The sequence below is a fragment of the Orcinus orca genome, chromosome 16 (assembly GCF_937001465.1).
Source record: "Orcinus orca chromosome 16, mOrcOrc1.1, whole genome shotgun sequence".
NCBI classification, from domain to species: Eukaryota; Metazoa; Chordata; class Mammalia; order Artiodactyla; family Delphinidae; genus Orcinus; species Orcinus orca.
In genome coordinates, this window is record NC_064574.1 from 44,485,886 (window position 1) to 44,499,397 (window position 13,512).

General features: G+C 51.4%; 1 protein-coding gene across 3 annotated transcripts in view; it reads left to right on the top strand.

Moving 5' to 3' along the window:
- Positions 1 to 13,082: 13,082 nt before the first annotated feature.
- The window catches only part of NAPB (NSF attachment protein beta), a 39,777-nt gene continuing 39,347 nt past the window's right edge, over positions 13,083 to 13,512 (top strand). Inside the window, exon 1 of one of the 3 annotated variants that reach the window (XM_004270430.3) lies at positions 13,083 to 13,268. In XM_004270430.3, the coding sequence (XP_004270478.1) occupies positions 13,171 to 13,268 (98 nt within the window). In that variant the 5' untranslated portion in view covers positions 13,083 to 13,170. The remainder of the gene's footprint in view (positions 13,269 to 13,512) is intronic. The other 2 variants (XM_049699128.1, XM_033429419.2) reach the window with 2 other exon arrangements.

Genomic DNA, 13,512 nt, shown 5'->3' on the forward strand with positions numbered 1-13,512 from the left:
GGGTCTCTGGCTGAGCCTAAGACTTAAACTGACAGAAGGCAGATGAACAGGAGACAAGTGTACAAACTTTACCAGCTTTGACATGTACGTGGGAGACTTCACAAGAGAATGAAGACCCAGAGAAGTGACCAGAACAGGGAGCTTTCATACTTTGTAGATAGGGACACAATAAATCTGTGGAGTTGCCAGGACAAAGGGGTTGGGCTCGGGGTGCCCAGTGGTGAAGGGGTAACAAGTTAGGTTAAGCAGCCTCCTTGGCCCTGCCTTCCCGTCTCTGGTTACCAGGACATCCTCCATCTTCCTGTGCAGAGAGGGGACCTTTCACTTGGGACATTTATCTCCTGCTTCAGGGAGGAGGGGCCAGTGGGAGGTCAGAGTGAGCTTCCAGCTTCTGCCACTTTTTCAGACTCCTCCAGCTTAAGACGGTCCATAAGCCAAGGTGCCATATTTGGGGGTAGCATGTCCTGAACCCCATCACCTGCACCCAGAAGCCTGTAAGAGCTCCCTATTTTTAAGGCACTCATTAAGGTGGGATCCTGAATGGGGTTCTGCTCCAGAAAAAGAACATTAGTGGGACAACTGATGAAATGTGGATAAAGTCTGTAGATTAATAGCATAATAAGAGAAAATGGGACTCTGGTGATTTCCATGGAATGAGAGGAAAATATAGACCCTGGCTATGTCTGTAGAATAAAACTAAAAGAAGCCTTGTTGTGTCACTCCCGGAGTTCTTGGGCTCGTGGCAGTGTCACTCCAATCCGTGCCTCCCTCTTCACATGGCTTCCCCTGCCTCCCTTGGTCTCAAATCTGTCTCATCTTTCTCCTATAAGAACATCAGTCTTGGGGCTTCCCTGGTGGCACAGTGGTTAAGAATCCGTCTGCCAATGCAGGGAACACAGGTTCGAGCCCTGGTCCGGGAAGATCCCACCTGCCACGGAGCAACCAAGTCTGCGTGCCACAACTACGGAGCCCGCGCTCTAGAGCCCGTGAGCCACAATGACTGAGCCTGCCTGCCACAACTACTGAAGCCCATGCGCCTGGAGCCTGTGCTCTGCAATGAGAGAAGCCACTGCAGTGAGAAGCTCACGCACCGCAACAAAGGGTAGCCCCCGCTCGCCACAACTAGAGAGAGCCCACGCAGCAACGAAGACCCAATGCAGCCATAAATAAATAAATAAATTTTATATATATATATAAAAAAGAACATCAGTCTTATATAATCTCATCTTAACAGCCTTCACTTCATTAGATCTGTAAAGACTCTGTATCCAAGTCAGTTCCCATTCACAGGTACTAGGGGTCAGGACATGGCCATATATTTGGGGGGTAACACACCTCTACCCACTGAAGCGCCCATGGTATAAGAAGAAAATTGAGAGCACAGGGTCATGTGTATTCGTTTCCGTGCCTACTATAACACAGCGCCACCAACTTGATGCCTTAAAATTACTGGGCTTCCCTGGTGCGCAGTGGTTGGGGGACTGCCTGCCGATGCAGGGGATGCGGGTTCGTGCCCCGGTCCGGGAGGATCCCACGTGCCGCAGAGCGGCTGGGCCCGTGAGCCATGGCCGCTGGGCCTGTGCGTCCGGAGCCTGTGCTCCGCAACGGGAGAGGCCGCGGCGGTTAGAGGCCCACGTACCGCAAAAAAAATAAAAAATAGAAACAACAACAAAAAAAAAAAACTATAGAAGTGTATTCTCTTGCAGTTCTGGAGGCCAGAAGTCTGAAGTCATTTTCACTGGACCAGAATCAAGGTGCCGGCGGGGCCTGTCCTCTCCCAGAGGCTCCAGGGGAGAATCTGTTCCCTGGATCCTCCAGCTTCTGGGGGCTGCCAGCGTCCTTGGCTCGTGGCCTCATCACGCCAATCTCTGCCCCTGTGGTCACGTGGCCTCCCTGCTCCTGTCTGCCTCCCTCTTAATGAGGATAGAGGGGAGACACTCAGAGCCTGACTGGAGAATCCAGGATGTCTGCCCACCTCAAGATCTGGAATTTCATCACTTCTGCAAAGTCCTTCTTTACCATTTAAGATTATGTTCACAGGTTCCTGGGGTTAGGATGTGAATATCTTGTGGAGGGACGTTATTTAGCCTATCACACCATGACTAGGGGAAAATCGGAGGCTGATTATATCCATGGAACAAGGCGAGGACAGGGGCCCTGGTCACGTCCCAGGAAAGAGAGAAGGGGAATGAACACATCCGAGGAAACAGGAGGAAATGGGAGGAAATAGGACGCCCCATCAGTTCTATACCTAAGGGAAAAGTAGGAGTCCCGGTCATGCCTGTGGAATGAGGAAAAAGCAGGGCTACGGTTCTCCCCAGGAGTAAGGATGCAGCAGCGCATGATCACGGACTAAGGGGGAAATGGCATCCTGGTCCCGTCCGTGGAAAGGGAAGAACAGCGGCTGGATGACATCCATGGGGCAAAGATGAATCCGGCAGCAGTGCCGCGTCCATGAATCAGAGGGAAAATACAGAGGACGGATTGTTTCCATAGTTGAGGGGGAGACTGGGGCCTTGGTCATGTCCACGGTAGAAGGGGAAACAGGGGCTTGGTTAAGATCATGGAATAAGGGGAAATAGCTGGAACACGCTGCGGGGGAAGGCAGCAACTTAATGTCCATAAAATAAAGGGAAACCGTGGACCTGTCATGTCCATGAAACACGGTGGGAATAGGGGCCTCTGTCCACAAATTAAGAGAAAAATATTGAGACTGATAAAATCCATAGAAAGGGAGAGTATGAGGCCTGATTGCTTCGTGGAGTCATGGGACAGTGGAGCCCTTGGTGTCCAGCAGTGAGAAGAAAAGAGAAGACACGGCTATGTCCGGGGAATGCGGGGGAACCCACGGCCTGGGCAAGTCCATGAAGTCAAAGGAAGTGGCCTGATCACATCCATCAACAGGGCAAACAGGGAACCTGGGCATACCCATGGGATTAGGAAAAGGAGGGTCTCTGGATGTTTCTACGGGAAAGGGGAAAAACGGTATAAAGGAAAAACTCAGCTTTCCACCTGTGTAGGAAAAACCCATTTCTCCCCGACTATGTCTTTGTTTCCCATGAACCTCCTTTATTACTCCCACTAAACACACCTTCTGACACTTCTGGTTCCCAAATAGGTGGGTGTTTTCCCCACAATAAGCAACTCCCTGTGACACTGGCTGGATGTCCTGCAATTCAACTCCATTCCGACACCATCTACCTGGAGACGGCATCAGACCCCACAGGGTAAGGGTTCAGGCCTGCAAGATGCCTCCCGCCCCACACTTCTAGGACAACCGCAAGTCCAGGTCGTCATCTGTGCTTCTGACTGACCAGTTGGAGATCGGAGGTCACCATGACCCCCTCCTCGGGTTCAATTAATTTGCTAGTGAGGCTTACAGAGCTCAGGGAACCATTTACGTAGGTTTACCAGTTTATTATAAAAGGATATGTTAAAGGATACAGACACCATCCAGATGCAAGAGACACGTGGGGCAGGTGTGTGCAGAGGGGCACGGAGCTTCCACGCCCCGCCCAGGCGCCATTCTCCCAGCACCTCCTTGTGTGCACCAACCCTGATAGTGTCTGTATCCCATACTTTCGGGATTTCATGGCAGCTTCATCATGTAGGCATGATCGAACTCCATTTTCAGCCCTTCTCCCTTCTCAAAAGAAAGCAGAGGTAGGGCTAAAAATCCCAAGCTTCCAATCATGGCCTGATCTTTCTGGTGACCAGCTTCCATCCAGAAGCCACCCAGAGTCACATGATTAGAATAGAAGACACCCCCGTCACCCAGGAAGTTACGGGGTTCAAGGAACCCTGTGCCAGGAACCAGGGGCAGACACCAGTATGTATATTTTCTATTATCCCACAATAGGGAACTTGGTTATGTCCATGAAATAACCAACAGGGAGCTAGAGGCCCTGGCTCCGTATCTGGCCCAATCATGTCCACAGAACAAGGGGAAAATACAGGACGTATTTCTTTCCATGGAATAATAGGAAAATATGCTGCCTGGTTACAGCCAAGGGGTAAGAGGAAAATAGGGAGCCTGACTATTTCCATGGAATAAGGATACACTTGTTGGTTATGTTCATGAAAAGTGAAAAATGGGAACCCTGTTTTTGTCAATAGAAGAAGGGGAAAATATGGCCTGGTTATAGCATGGAACCATAGCAAATATGGGACCTGTGTATGTCCATGGAACAAGGGGTGGGAAGGAGGGAATGCAAAGGGGCATGAGGAATCTTTGGGGGGTAGATGTGTTCATTTTTATGGATTGTACAGACGATCTCATGGGAGGTTCGTATGTCAAAGCTCATCAAAGTGTGAGTTTAAATATGTGAGTTCATTGTATGTCAATTATACCTCAAAAGAGCAGTTTGGACAGATGGATGAGTGGGTGGGTGGAGAGGTGGATGGAAGGACAGATGGATGGATGAACAGATGGATGGACGGATGCATGGACAAATGCATGAATGAGTAAGTGGACAGGTGGATGGAAGGACAGGTGGATGAATGGACAGATGGATGGATAGTAGGATGGATGGACAGTTGGGTGGATGGAGGGATGGATGGATGAATGGATGGATGGATGGATGAGTGAGTGAGTGGACAGGTGGATGGATAGATGGATGAAGGGTGTGCAGGAATAAGCACAGAGCTCCCTGTGGAACAGACACTCAGACTGGAGTCCGCCTCCTGCCACCACCCCTTTTCCTGACTGGTACCCGGGCCACTGAGTAGAAAAGGGCTGCCCCTGCAGAGCCTTGCGGGGGCAAGGATGAGAAGAGTGAGGTCTGCACCTTGGCCCCTTCCACCTGCCTGGACCCAGGCTACCTTCTCGTCTGCTGCCACGCCACCCAGAGGAAGACAACAGTTGGTTCTTAAGAAAGAGGAAGCATCTTTCCCCAGAGTCCAACAAACCTGACCTCCTGACTCACAGGCTGAACCTGGTAGCAGAGCCATGGCTGCACCAGTCACGGGGGCAAGAGGATGGGATTCATCTCAGGTGAGCCCTTGGCTGGTTGTGTGTGGGTCAGGTAGCAGGGATCCAAGGGGGGGCCCCTCTGTGAGCTGCACAACTTCCTGGTTTTGCTGTTGCCAACCAGGCTTGGGATTTCTTTATCAGCTGCTCCCAGGGGAAAATAAGCAGGAAATGAAACTGCCTTAGCACTCAGCAGAAAGGCTCTGCTTGTGAGGCTGGGGTCTGGAGACAGGAGTTTCCTGGCTGTGGCTTTTAACCCACTCCCTGGTCCTACCTTGGTCATTGCTGTGTCCCCCACCCCTGCTGCCCTCGTCCCATGAAGTTCTCAGGGCCTGCACAGATCACCCTGGTCAAAACCTCTGCTCGTCATGTTACGCTCTGACTAGACATCTGAAGTGGGGTGGCATTGCTCCCCAAAGTGTGGGGGGACCTGGAGGTCATGTAGCAGGTGGGAACCCATGCCCTAGGGTGCCCGGCATGCTCCAGGACAGGTAGCCAGGTAGAGCATCCCCTGCCCAGCCAGGCTGGGTCCAGACATCCGGGCTGGTCAGTGGTCAGTCTGGTCTCACTGTGTGTCCTGGGCTGCTGTGAAGGGGGCCGCTGCCCAGCAGGGGCCGAGGTGGGGCAGCCTCGCCACTGGGGCTCGGCCATTGCTTTACCTCCTGAGTCTCTTTCCGGGCCTGTAAAATCGGTGTCATAGGAAGCTGACTGTGAAAGTTAAATGATAAAAGGTACAGAAGTGCCTGGGGCAGGGCTTCAGCTGTTTTAATAAGAAGGAGGAGGTGAGGCAGGTGGACTGGCCCTGGGCTTCTGGCCATTCCCTCCCTCCATCCCTCTGCCACTGCCAGCCTGGGCCTGGGACATGGGTCACAGTGTCACGCCTTCTTAGGGACCTGCGTCTGCTCCCAAACCTCTTCTCCTCTATCTGCGGGAACAACTGAGCCCTTGCAAACAGCAGGCTGGCTTCCTCTGGGCTCTTCTCTCCACTGTCTTTCCGTTTTGTTTTGTTTGTGTTTGTGTTTGATAAGCTCCTCCTTTTCCCCTAAATAGTCCTGATCCGGCCTGGTTGCTGACCTGGATGTAACCCAGGCAGGATGCCAATCTATTTGAGGCTCACCCTGCCAACAGAAACCCTTCAAAGAGAGCCCAGCAAGGAGCAGCCCCGGGATGGAGGGGTGGCTGCCCCGCACGCTCCGGGCGGAGGCTGCAGGGGACACTGCCAGCCGCCAGCGGCAGCCCTGATCCCTGCGCTGTAGCAGAAGGACGTGGCTGACCCTGGCTGGGGAGCCCTGCTGGTCCCGGGGAGCAGGCCAGCAGCAGAAAGCCAGCCGTGACGAGGCGGAGCTCCAGATGGCTTGGAGCTCACACCGCCTCCAAAGGCCCAGCGGACGTTTGCTTTTTCCAGACTAGGACGCCTGAGAAACCATGGGACTCAGAAGGTCACAGGGGCTGGCATTCTGTCTCCATGGGACTTCTACGTGGGGACCGAGGGTGGCGGGTTTGTCACACGCCGTTGTCCTTTGTCACGTTGCTTTTCTGCAGACGGTGTCCATAATCCTGCAATGTTGGTTTACCAGTTCCTAACAGGCTACTCCACTTAAACAGCCATCAGGCCCCGTCCTGAAAGCAAAGAAAAGGCACCCAGGCCCCGCAGGCCTCTGGCTACTTCCCTGCTGTCTTTCTGGTTTTCTATGAACAAACCACTGTCCTCCTCAGGCAATGAGCAGCAAGAGCTGAAGAGGACCCAGACTTTGCTGCAACCTTCAGTCCTTCAAGTCCTTTGCCCATGTTTTCTATTTGGTTGTTGGTCTTCCATTGATTTGTAGAATTTCTTTACCCTTAATAATAATTATCTGAGGGCAAATGTGCTGCAAATATCTTTTTCTGGGTTGCGGTTTTGTCTTTTCGTTGGAGTCAAAGTTGGTGAAAATAAATCTTTAATCTTAAGGGAGTGAATGTATCGATTCTTTCTCTTACGGTTTGCAGTGTTGATGTCTATCTAGGAAATCAAGGTCATAAGGCTTCTTTCCTGTATTTTCACTTAAAACTTCTTAAAGTTTAGCATTTCACATTTATGTCCATAACCATCAAGATTTTTTTTGCATGGTGTGTTTGCTAATGTTTGTTTAAAATTTTTGTGTTCATGTTCCTAAGTGAGACTGGCCTAAAATTGTCCTTTCTCACACTGACCTTTTCTGGTCTGGGTTTCAAGGTTTCACCGTCTTCAGACAATGAGCTGGGGAGTGTGTCTGTCAGGGTCCCAGTAGCAAATAGGATACACTAGCAATAGGAGGGCTTATTTATGGGGTTATCTACAATGCTGCAGGGGCAAGGGAGCCCAGGGCATAGGGCCATCATTTGCTACGGGATGAGGGGAGCCTCAGCTGGCCACCTGGTCAGGGGATGTCCCTTACCTTCTGCCCTCTACCACAGGCTGGGCACCTTTTTGGCCAGACACAACAGGAAGTCAGAAGTCAGGGCCCCATTGATGGAGTCCGTACAGGTCAGCACCACAGGACAGACATCTCATAGATGGGTGGTGAGTGGAGCTGGGGGCAATGTGATCTGACACGGGGAGATTTCTCTGTCTTAATTCTCAGGAAGAGTTGCTAGATTTTTACTTTATCCATTTCTTTTAAGGAGCGGGAAAGAGAGATTCCCTGATCTGACTTCATTTCATTGTCTTTACCGGATACCCTCCTAGTGTAGTCGATTCTCATCATTCGAGGTAGTTCCGTTCTGTAAAGTCAGCACAAATCCCTAAATTATCAAAGACCGAACCATCGCCATCCCAGGGTAACATAGGTTTGCTTCCCGTGAGTGTCTGGTCACCCATCAGTATGTCACCATCTTGTATGTGAAATATATTGTTTTATTTGACATGTCGCTGACTCATTAACAGGGACTCACAGCCAACAGCCCTGTAACTCGTGCCTCAACAAAGCTTATCCAACAGACGTGTTTCCTCTGGAGGGCATGGCCCGCCTTCTCCCCTGTATCGAACAGAGGTCCCTGTGCTATACGGTAGGTCCTTGTTGGTCATCCATTTTAAATATAGCAGTGTAAAAGATAAAGATTTGATAGGAAAACATATTTGTGAAAAAGGAAGTCTCAGGTAGGTAGAAATATGGGTGAAAATTTTTTTCCTAAAATTTCCTTTATTGTAGCATTAAATGATAATGTGAAAGGAGGGACTTCCCTGGTGGTCCAGTGGTTAAGACTACACTCCCAACGCAGGGGTCACGGGTTCAATCCCTGGTCAGGGAACTAAGACTCAGTGCAGCCAAATAAATAAATAAATAAATATTAAAATAAACAAATTCCATTTAAAAAATAATGTGAAAGGATATCAGAACAGTCCAGGAAATAAACTATTTTTTCCCTGCAGCTCAGAACCATAACTTTGAAAAGAATTATATTAAGCTGAGAGAAAAGAGAGGTCTTTGAACATATCATATGAATAAAAATTGTGTCATCTTTGTTTTTATGCCTATTTGCCATATTTAAATGCATCAAGTTAATTTCAAAACACGTTTTAGAGTTTCATATAGATTAATTAGAAGAATAACATTAACAACAATACTATTTTTTCATGAGTATTTATTTTACCTTAAGATTTTCTATGTTTCCTATAACAGATATTGTGTATTAAATTAATTTTACCTTTTCTAATTCTTTGTTCTAAATTTTATAAAATAATTTCTTAAGGAAATGTTAAATAATATTAACAAAGCTGCCTTTGGGAATATTTCTAGAAATTTTGACATGGTGTGAAATGTCTCAAACATACACATACCCAAATGTTGTTTCGAAAAGTAAAAACAATTGTAATAAAAAACACAGATCCAATGATTCCTCTGAAGCTCCCCATTCAATTGCTCTTGCGTTTTGCAAGTCCTTGAGGAAAATGAAAAGAACCACTGGAAATAAAGTAATTAAATTCTACCCTTAATGCTGCAAAAAGTACAGAAGCCCAACCTCATCAACAAGAATGGAGAATATTCCTTGTCCTGAATTCGTTACTTTGATGCTTTTGGATGAAGGGCCTTCTGGAATGGCTTCCTTTTTCCCTCTTTCTAAAGGGGAGCAGTGGATGGGGCCTGGCTTTGACTGGCTGCCTCTGAGCCACTCATGCTGCAGATGGAAGCGAGGCCGAGATGTCCTTGGAGGAGGCAGCTGAAGACGGGGCAGAGCCTCTCAGGTCTCCAGGGCCCTTGGAGGAAAGGGTGGCTCCCAGCTTGGGGGCTCCTGGTTCCCAGCTTTGTCAGCACAACCAGAGTGGACCAGGGTGGGGACTGGCTCCCTGGAACCTAACTGTGGAGGTTTTAACATGTCTGCAAAGCCTTTGAGATCCTCTCCTTGAACACAGGTGAGTGATTTCCTTCCGGGAAACGTAAGTGATGCCTGGAAACTTTGGAGACTAGGTTAAAGGTGACGGGGCTGCTGCCTGGGTGCCGGCCCCCAGCACCTTTGGTTCTTTGGCCGCCACGTGAGTCCAGAGAGAGCCTGCGAGGGGCCACATGAGTCTTCCCACCCCCGGCACCAGGAGAGTGGGAAGAGTCAACCCCAGCTCCAGCTACACCCTCACTGAGAGACCCTGAGTGAGACGCCAGGCATCCCAGGCAGCGCCTCGACCACGGGGGATGCCAGTGACAAATGGCCGTTGTGGTTTTATACCACGTTGGAAGTGGGAACCAGAGCCCTGCGTCTGCAGTGACCCACAGGTGAGAAGCTCGGCTGATGAACTGGCAATGAGCATGGGGGCCGGAACGCACCTACTGGTCCTCAGCGCACACTCTCCCTGTCCAGGCTGGTGTCCTCCCAGAAGCAGACCTCGAGACAAGGATTCTAGTGAGAGCAGTTTGTGGGGAGGTGACACCACTAGGCAGCGCCAGTAGGGGTGTGGGGACAGGGCGGGGAAGGAAGCCAATGCAGGGCACCGAAGAAGCTACCTTCTCCTTTTGGCAACGGGGGCTCATTCCCACTGAGCACCTCGGGGGAGAGTGTAGAACATTCCTCAGCTGTCCGACCAGAGGGGTATTTATCCTCCAACTTCTAACAGTCATTGATTGAGGGCTGCTCCCAGGAGGCAAAGGGGCGTGAATTCCCCTGTTCATGAGGTTAATTACCTCCCCCTTGCCTCCCGCAGCATCCAATCAGAGCAGGCTGGAAGGCCAGAGAGAACCATCAGGAGAATTGCAGGTGCTGGCAGTCGGGAGCAGCAGGGACAGGAAGATTAAGTGCTAGTCACTGTCAGAAGTTTCCTACTGACTTTGGAACCAGAGGGTGACACTAGGTGAGCTGTACCTGGCAGCTGCCGCCTGGCCAGGTGCCGACTCCACCCGGGACCCCCATGCTGCAGCCCCTCTGCGAGCACATGCAGACACCACACCTAGATTCCCACGTGGGTCGCGTCCTGACCCGCCTTTCCTAGAGCTGCAGCTGTCACAGGGCCTGTGTCTGCCTTTGCAGACCACCTCTCAGGTGGGTGGGTGGACACGACATTCCATCTACTCCTGTGTGTCGGTCACCTGACCTGCTCACAGGCATAGGCCTGCAGCTTCTGCCTGGTTCCGTCTCGTTCGGGGTGAAGCTCCTCTTTCCCAGCTCCATCTTCTCAGAAGCTCTGAAGCCGTCTTCCTCTTTTCTTCAAAGTGTCCGGAGCTGTCAAAACGCAAGGTATGCACAGGCCAGTGCTGTCCACTAGAACTCTGTACAGTGATAAAACGGCAGCCACTAGCTACATGTGGCTGCCCAGCGGTTGAAATGCGGCGTGACTGAGGGGTGAAATTCACATTTCATTTCATATTATCTGATCTAAATTTAAGTGGCCACCATCCTGGCTGGCACAGGTGTGGGCCACGGCTCCTTCGGATCTACTCCAGGGCCTTGCCCCCTCCCTGGTCCACTACAGCTCCTCCCTCCTGCTTTGAGGATCCCTCCTCCATCCCTCTGGTCAGTGCTTATTCTGAGAGGTCTGTCCCTCTGCCCTGCTACCTCCCCTCACCCAGCCACCGGGAGAAGAAAACACGCACTTGACACAACAATGAAGGTTTGACGTTTTTTCCCACAGGGGTGTGGTCTGGCGGGGAAGGCTGGGAGTGCCCGTGAGAGAGAAGAGACTGAGCGAAATACCCAGAAACATCAAAACTGTCCAGATGTCCCCCTGCCACCCATCACTGCAAGTTCTGCTTTAGAGAAGGCAGTCCATCCTGCCTCCTTCTCCGCTGACTACAGATTTGAGAATCTAGAATTGCATGCTTCAGAATAGTGGTGTTCTTCCTTAAACGCACACTTCCTAGACTCCAGCTCCACGAGATGCCAAAACAAAGAGCGAGGAGCTCAGGGATCAGTATTTCTTGAACATCCTTTGGGAACTGCTTTAATCAACACACTCACGCTGCACTTGGAGTTTTCGAGTTGGACCCTCCACCAAATTCCCACAGACTGCTCTGCTCCTCGACTGCTCGTGTCCACTTTTCGCAGTTTTTCTCTTTACTCCTGCATTTACTTCCTCTAGTTTCCTGCTTCCTTCTTCACCAATACTGCTCCAGATTAGCTTTTTGAAATTAGAATAATGCATGTAGTAAAAGTTAATAAACTCTGCCTGAGGATCTGAGGCTTCCTTCCGTCTCTAGAGTGGCTGCACTGTAGGGACTCTGACATACGCTTTAGTGACCTTTCTTTTTAGGAGTTTCGCCCTTCTTACCTTGCTCTCTCAGTTCAGGCTTCATTTGCTTAGATGTATTTTGTGTGCCAGTGCCCACAGTGTATTTATTAATAGTTTGAAACTGTCACAAGTTCTCATTTCGCAGCGATTTTCATATTTGCTTCACCACCTCTGCTTTAGCATTACCAAATGTAAATGGCCTAGACTTTGCATTAAAAAATAACTCCCCCTGTCCTTCCAGGACAGGCCTGGAAATCGTTGGCACAGGGTAGCGTCTATCTACGGATACTTCTCCTAGGAGATTATAAGTTCCTGGCAGGCAGAACTGTGTCCCAGGAGACCCACTCCACACTGTGGCCAGCATTATGTAAAGAATAAGAGAGCTCAATGGCTCACATCCATTGAAAAGAATTCAGTCAGTAAAAACAGAGGATTATGCACATATCCCATATATGCAAGTCTTCTTTAACCAAGGAGGAGGACCGACAGAAAGTTACAATATGCAGAGACTGAAAAACAACTCTGAATTTTTAAAAAAATAAATTTATTTATTTATTTATTTTTGGCTGCGTTGGGTCTTCTTTGCAGCGCGCGGGCTTTCTCTAGTTGCGGCTAGTGGAGGCTACTCTTCCTTGTGGTGCACGGGCTTCTCATTGCGGTGGCTTCTCTTGTTGCGGAGCATGGGCTCTAGGCGCGGGGTCTCCAGTAGTTGTGGCTCGCGGGCTCGAGAGCACAGGCTCAGTAGTTGTGGTCCACAGGTTTAGATGCTCCACAGCATGTGGGATCTTCCCAGACCAGGGCTTGAACCCGTGTCCCCTGCATTGGCTGGCAGATTCTTAACCACTGCGCCACCAGGGAAGCCCCAACTCTGAATTTATATTGGGGCAACGGTTTCCCTCTTAAATGCCTTGCTCTGAAGATAAACGTGGTTCCTCCTCCTGCTGGAGCTGGAGGGTGGGTGGGCGGGGCATCGCAAGGTTATTGCAGCTGCGTCCCTGGCCGCCTTACACGCTCGCGGAATTCGCGTGCAGTGAAGCTTTCCAGCCTGCCACCCGCCGTGTCCTCATCCACCCCGTTGTCCCCGCGTCCCCGTCCATCCCCCGGCCACGGTCGTGCTGGGCAGAGACTCCTGATCCAACGTGATGCTTGAGTTTGAGGCGATCTTTCTGGAAGACACGGGCTCCTTTCCGTTCCCCACATCCTTAAAAGATTAACGTTCCCCTTCGCAGAGGGCCCTACAGAGGGTCAGGACCCCCGCCTCGAGGCCCCCGACGCCTGCGGACTCTGCGGCCTTCTGGGTATGGTAGTGGACGCCTCGCTCGCTCCCGCCGCAGAGTGCGGCCTGGACTACAACTCCCGACAGGTTGCACGCTGCGCCTCCGCGCCCCGCAGCTGCGAGAGGACGGCCCGGGGGCGGCCTGGACTGCAACTCCCGACAGGCTGCGCGGCCCGCTGCTGCGAGAGGCGCGGGAGGCGCGGGAGGCGCGTCCGACTCGTAGAGGAGGTTGTGGCGGCGGTCTCGGCTGGCGACATGGACAACGCGGGGAAGGAGCGAGAGGCGGTGCAACTGATGGCGGAGGCCGAGAAGCGAGTCAAGGCCTCCCACTCCTTCCTCCGAGGGCTCTTTGGGTGAGCGCCGGACCGCGCGTGCCCTGATCGGGGGTCTCCGTCCTTGGCCGGCGGCCCCCCCACTTTCCTTGGGGGCCCCCAGAACGTCCCAGGGGCCCTCAACCCTCACACGCCCTCCAGAGATTCCCCTAGGGCCCCTCGGCTCCCCCTGAAATCCCCAGAATGCCCCTGGCCCCCCCACGCTCCAGGGACCTCCTAGGACCCCCGGAGTCCCCCACCTGCCCTCCAGGGATCCCCTGGAACC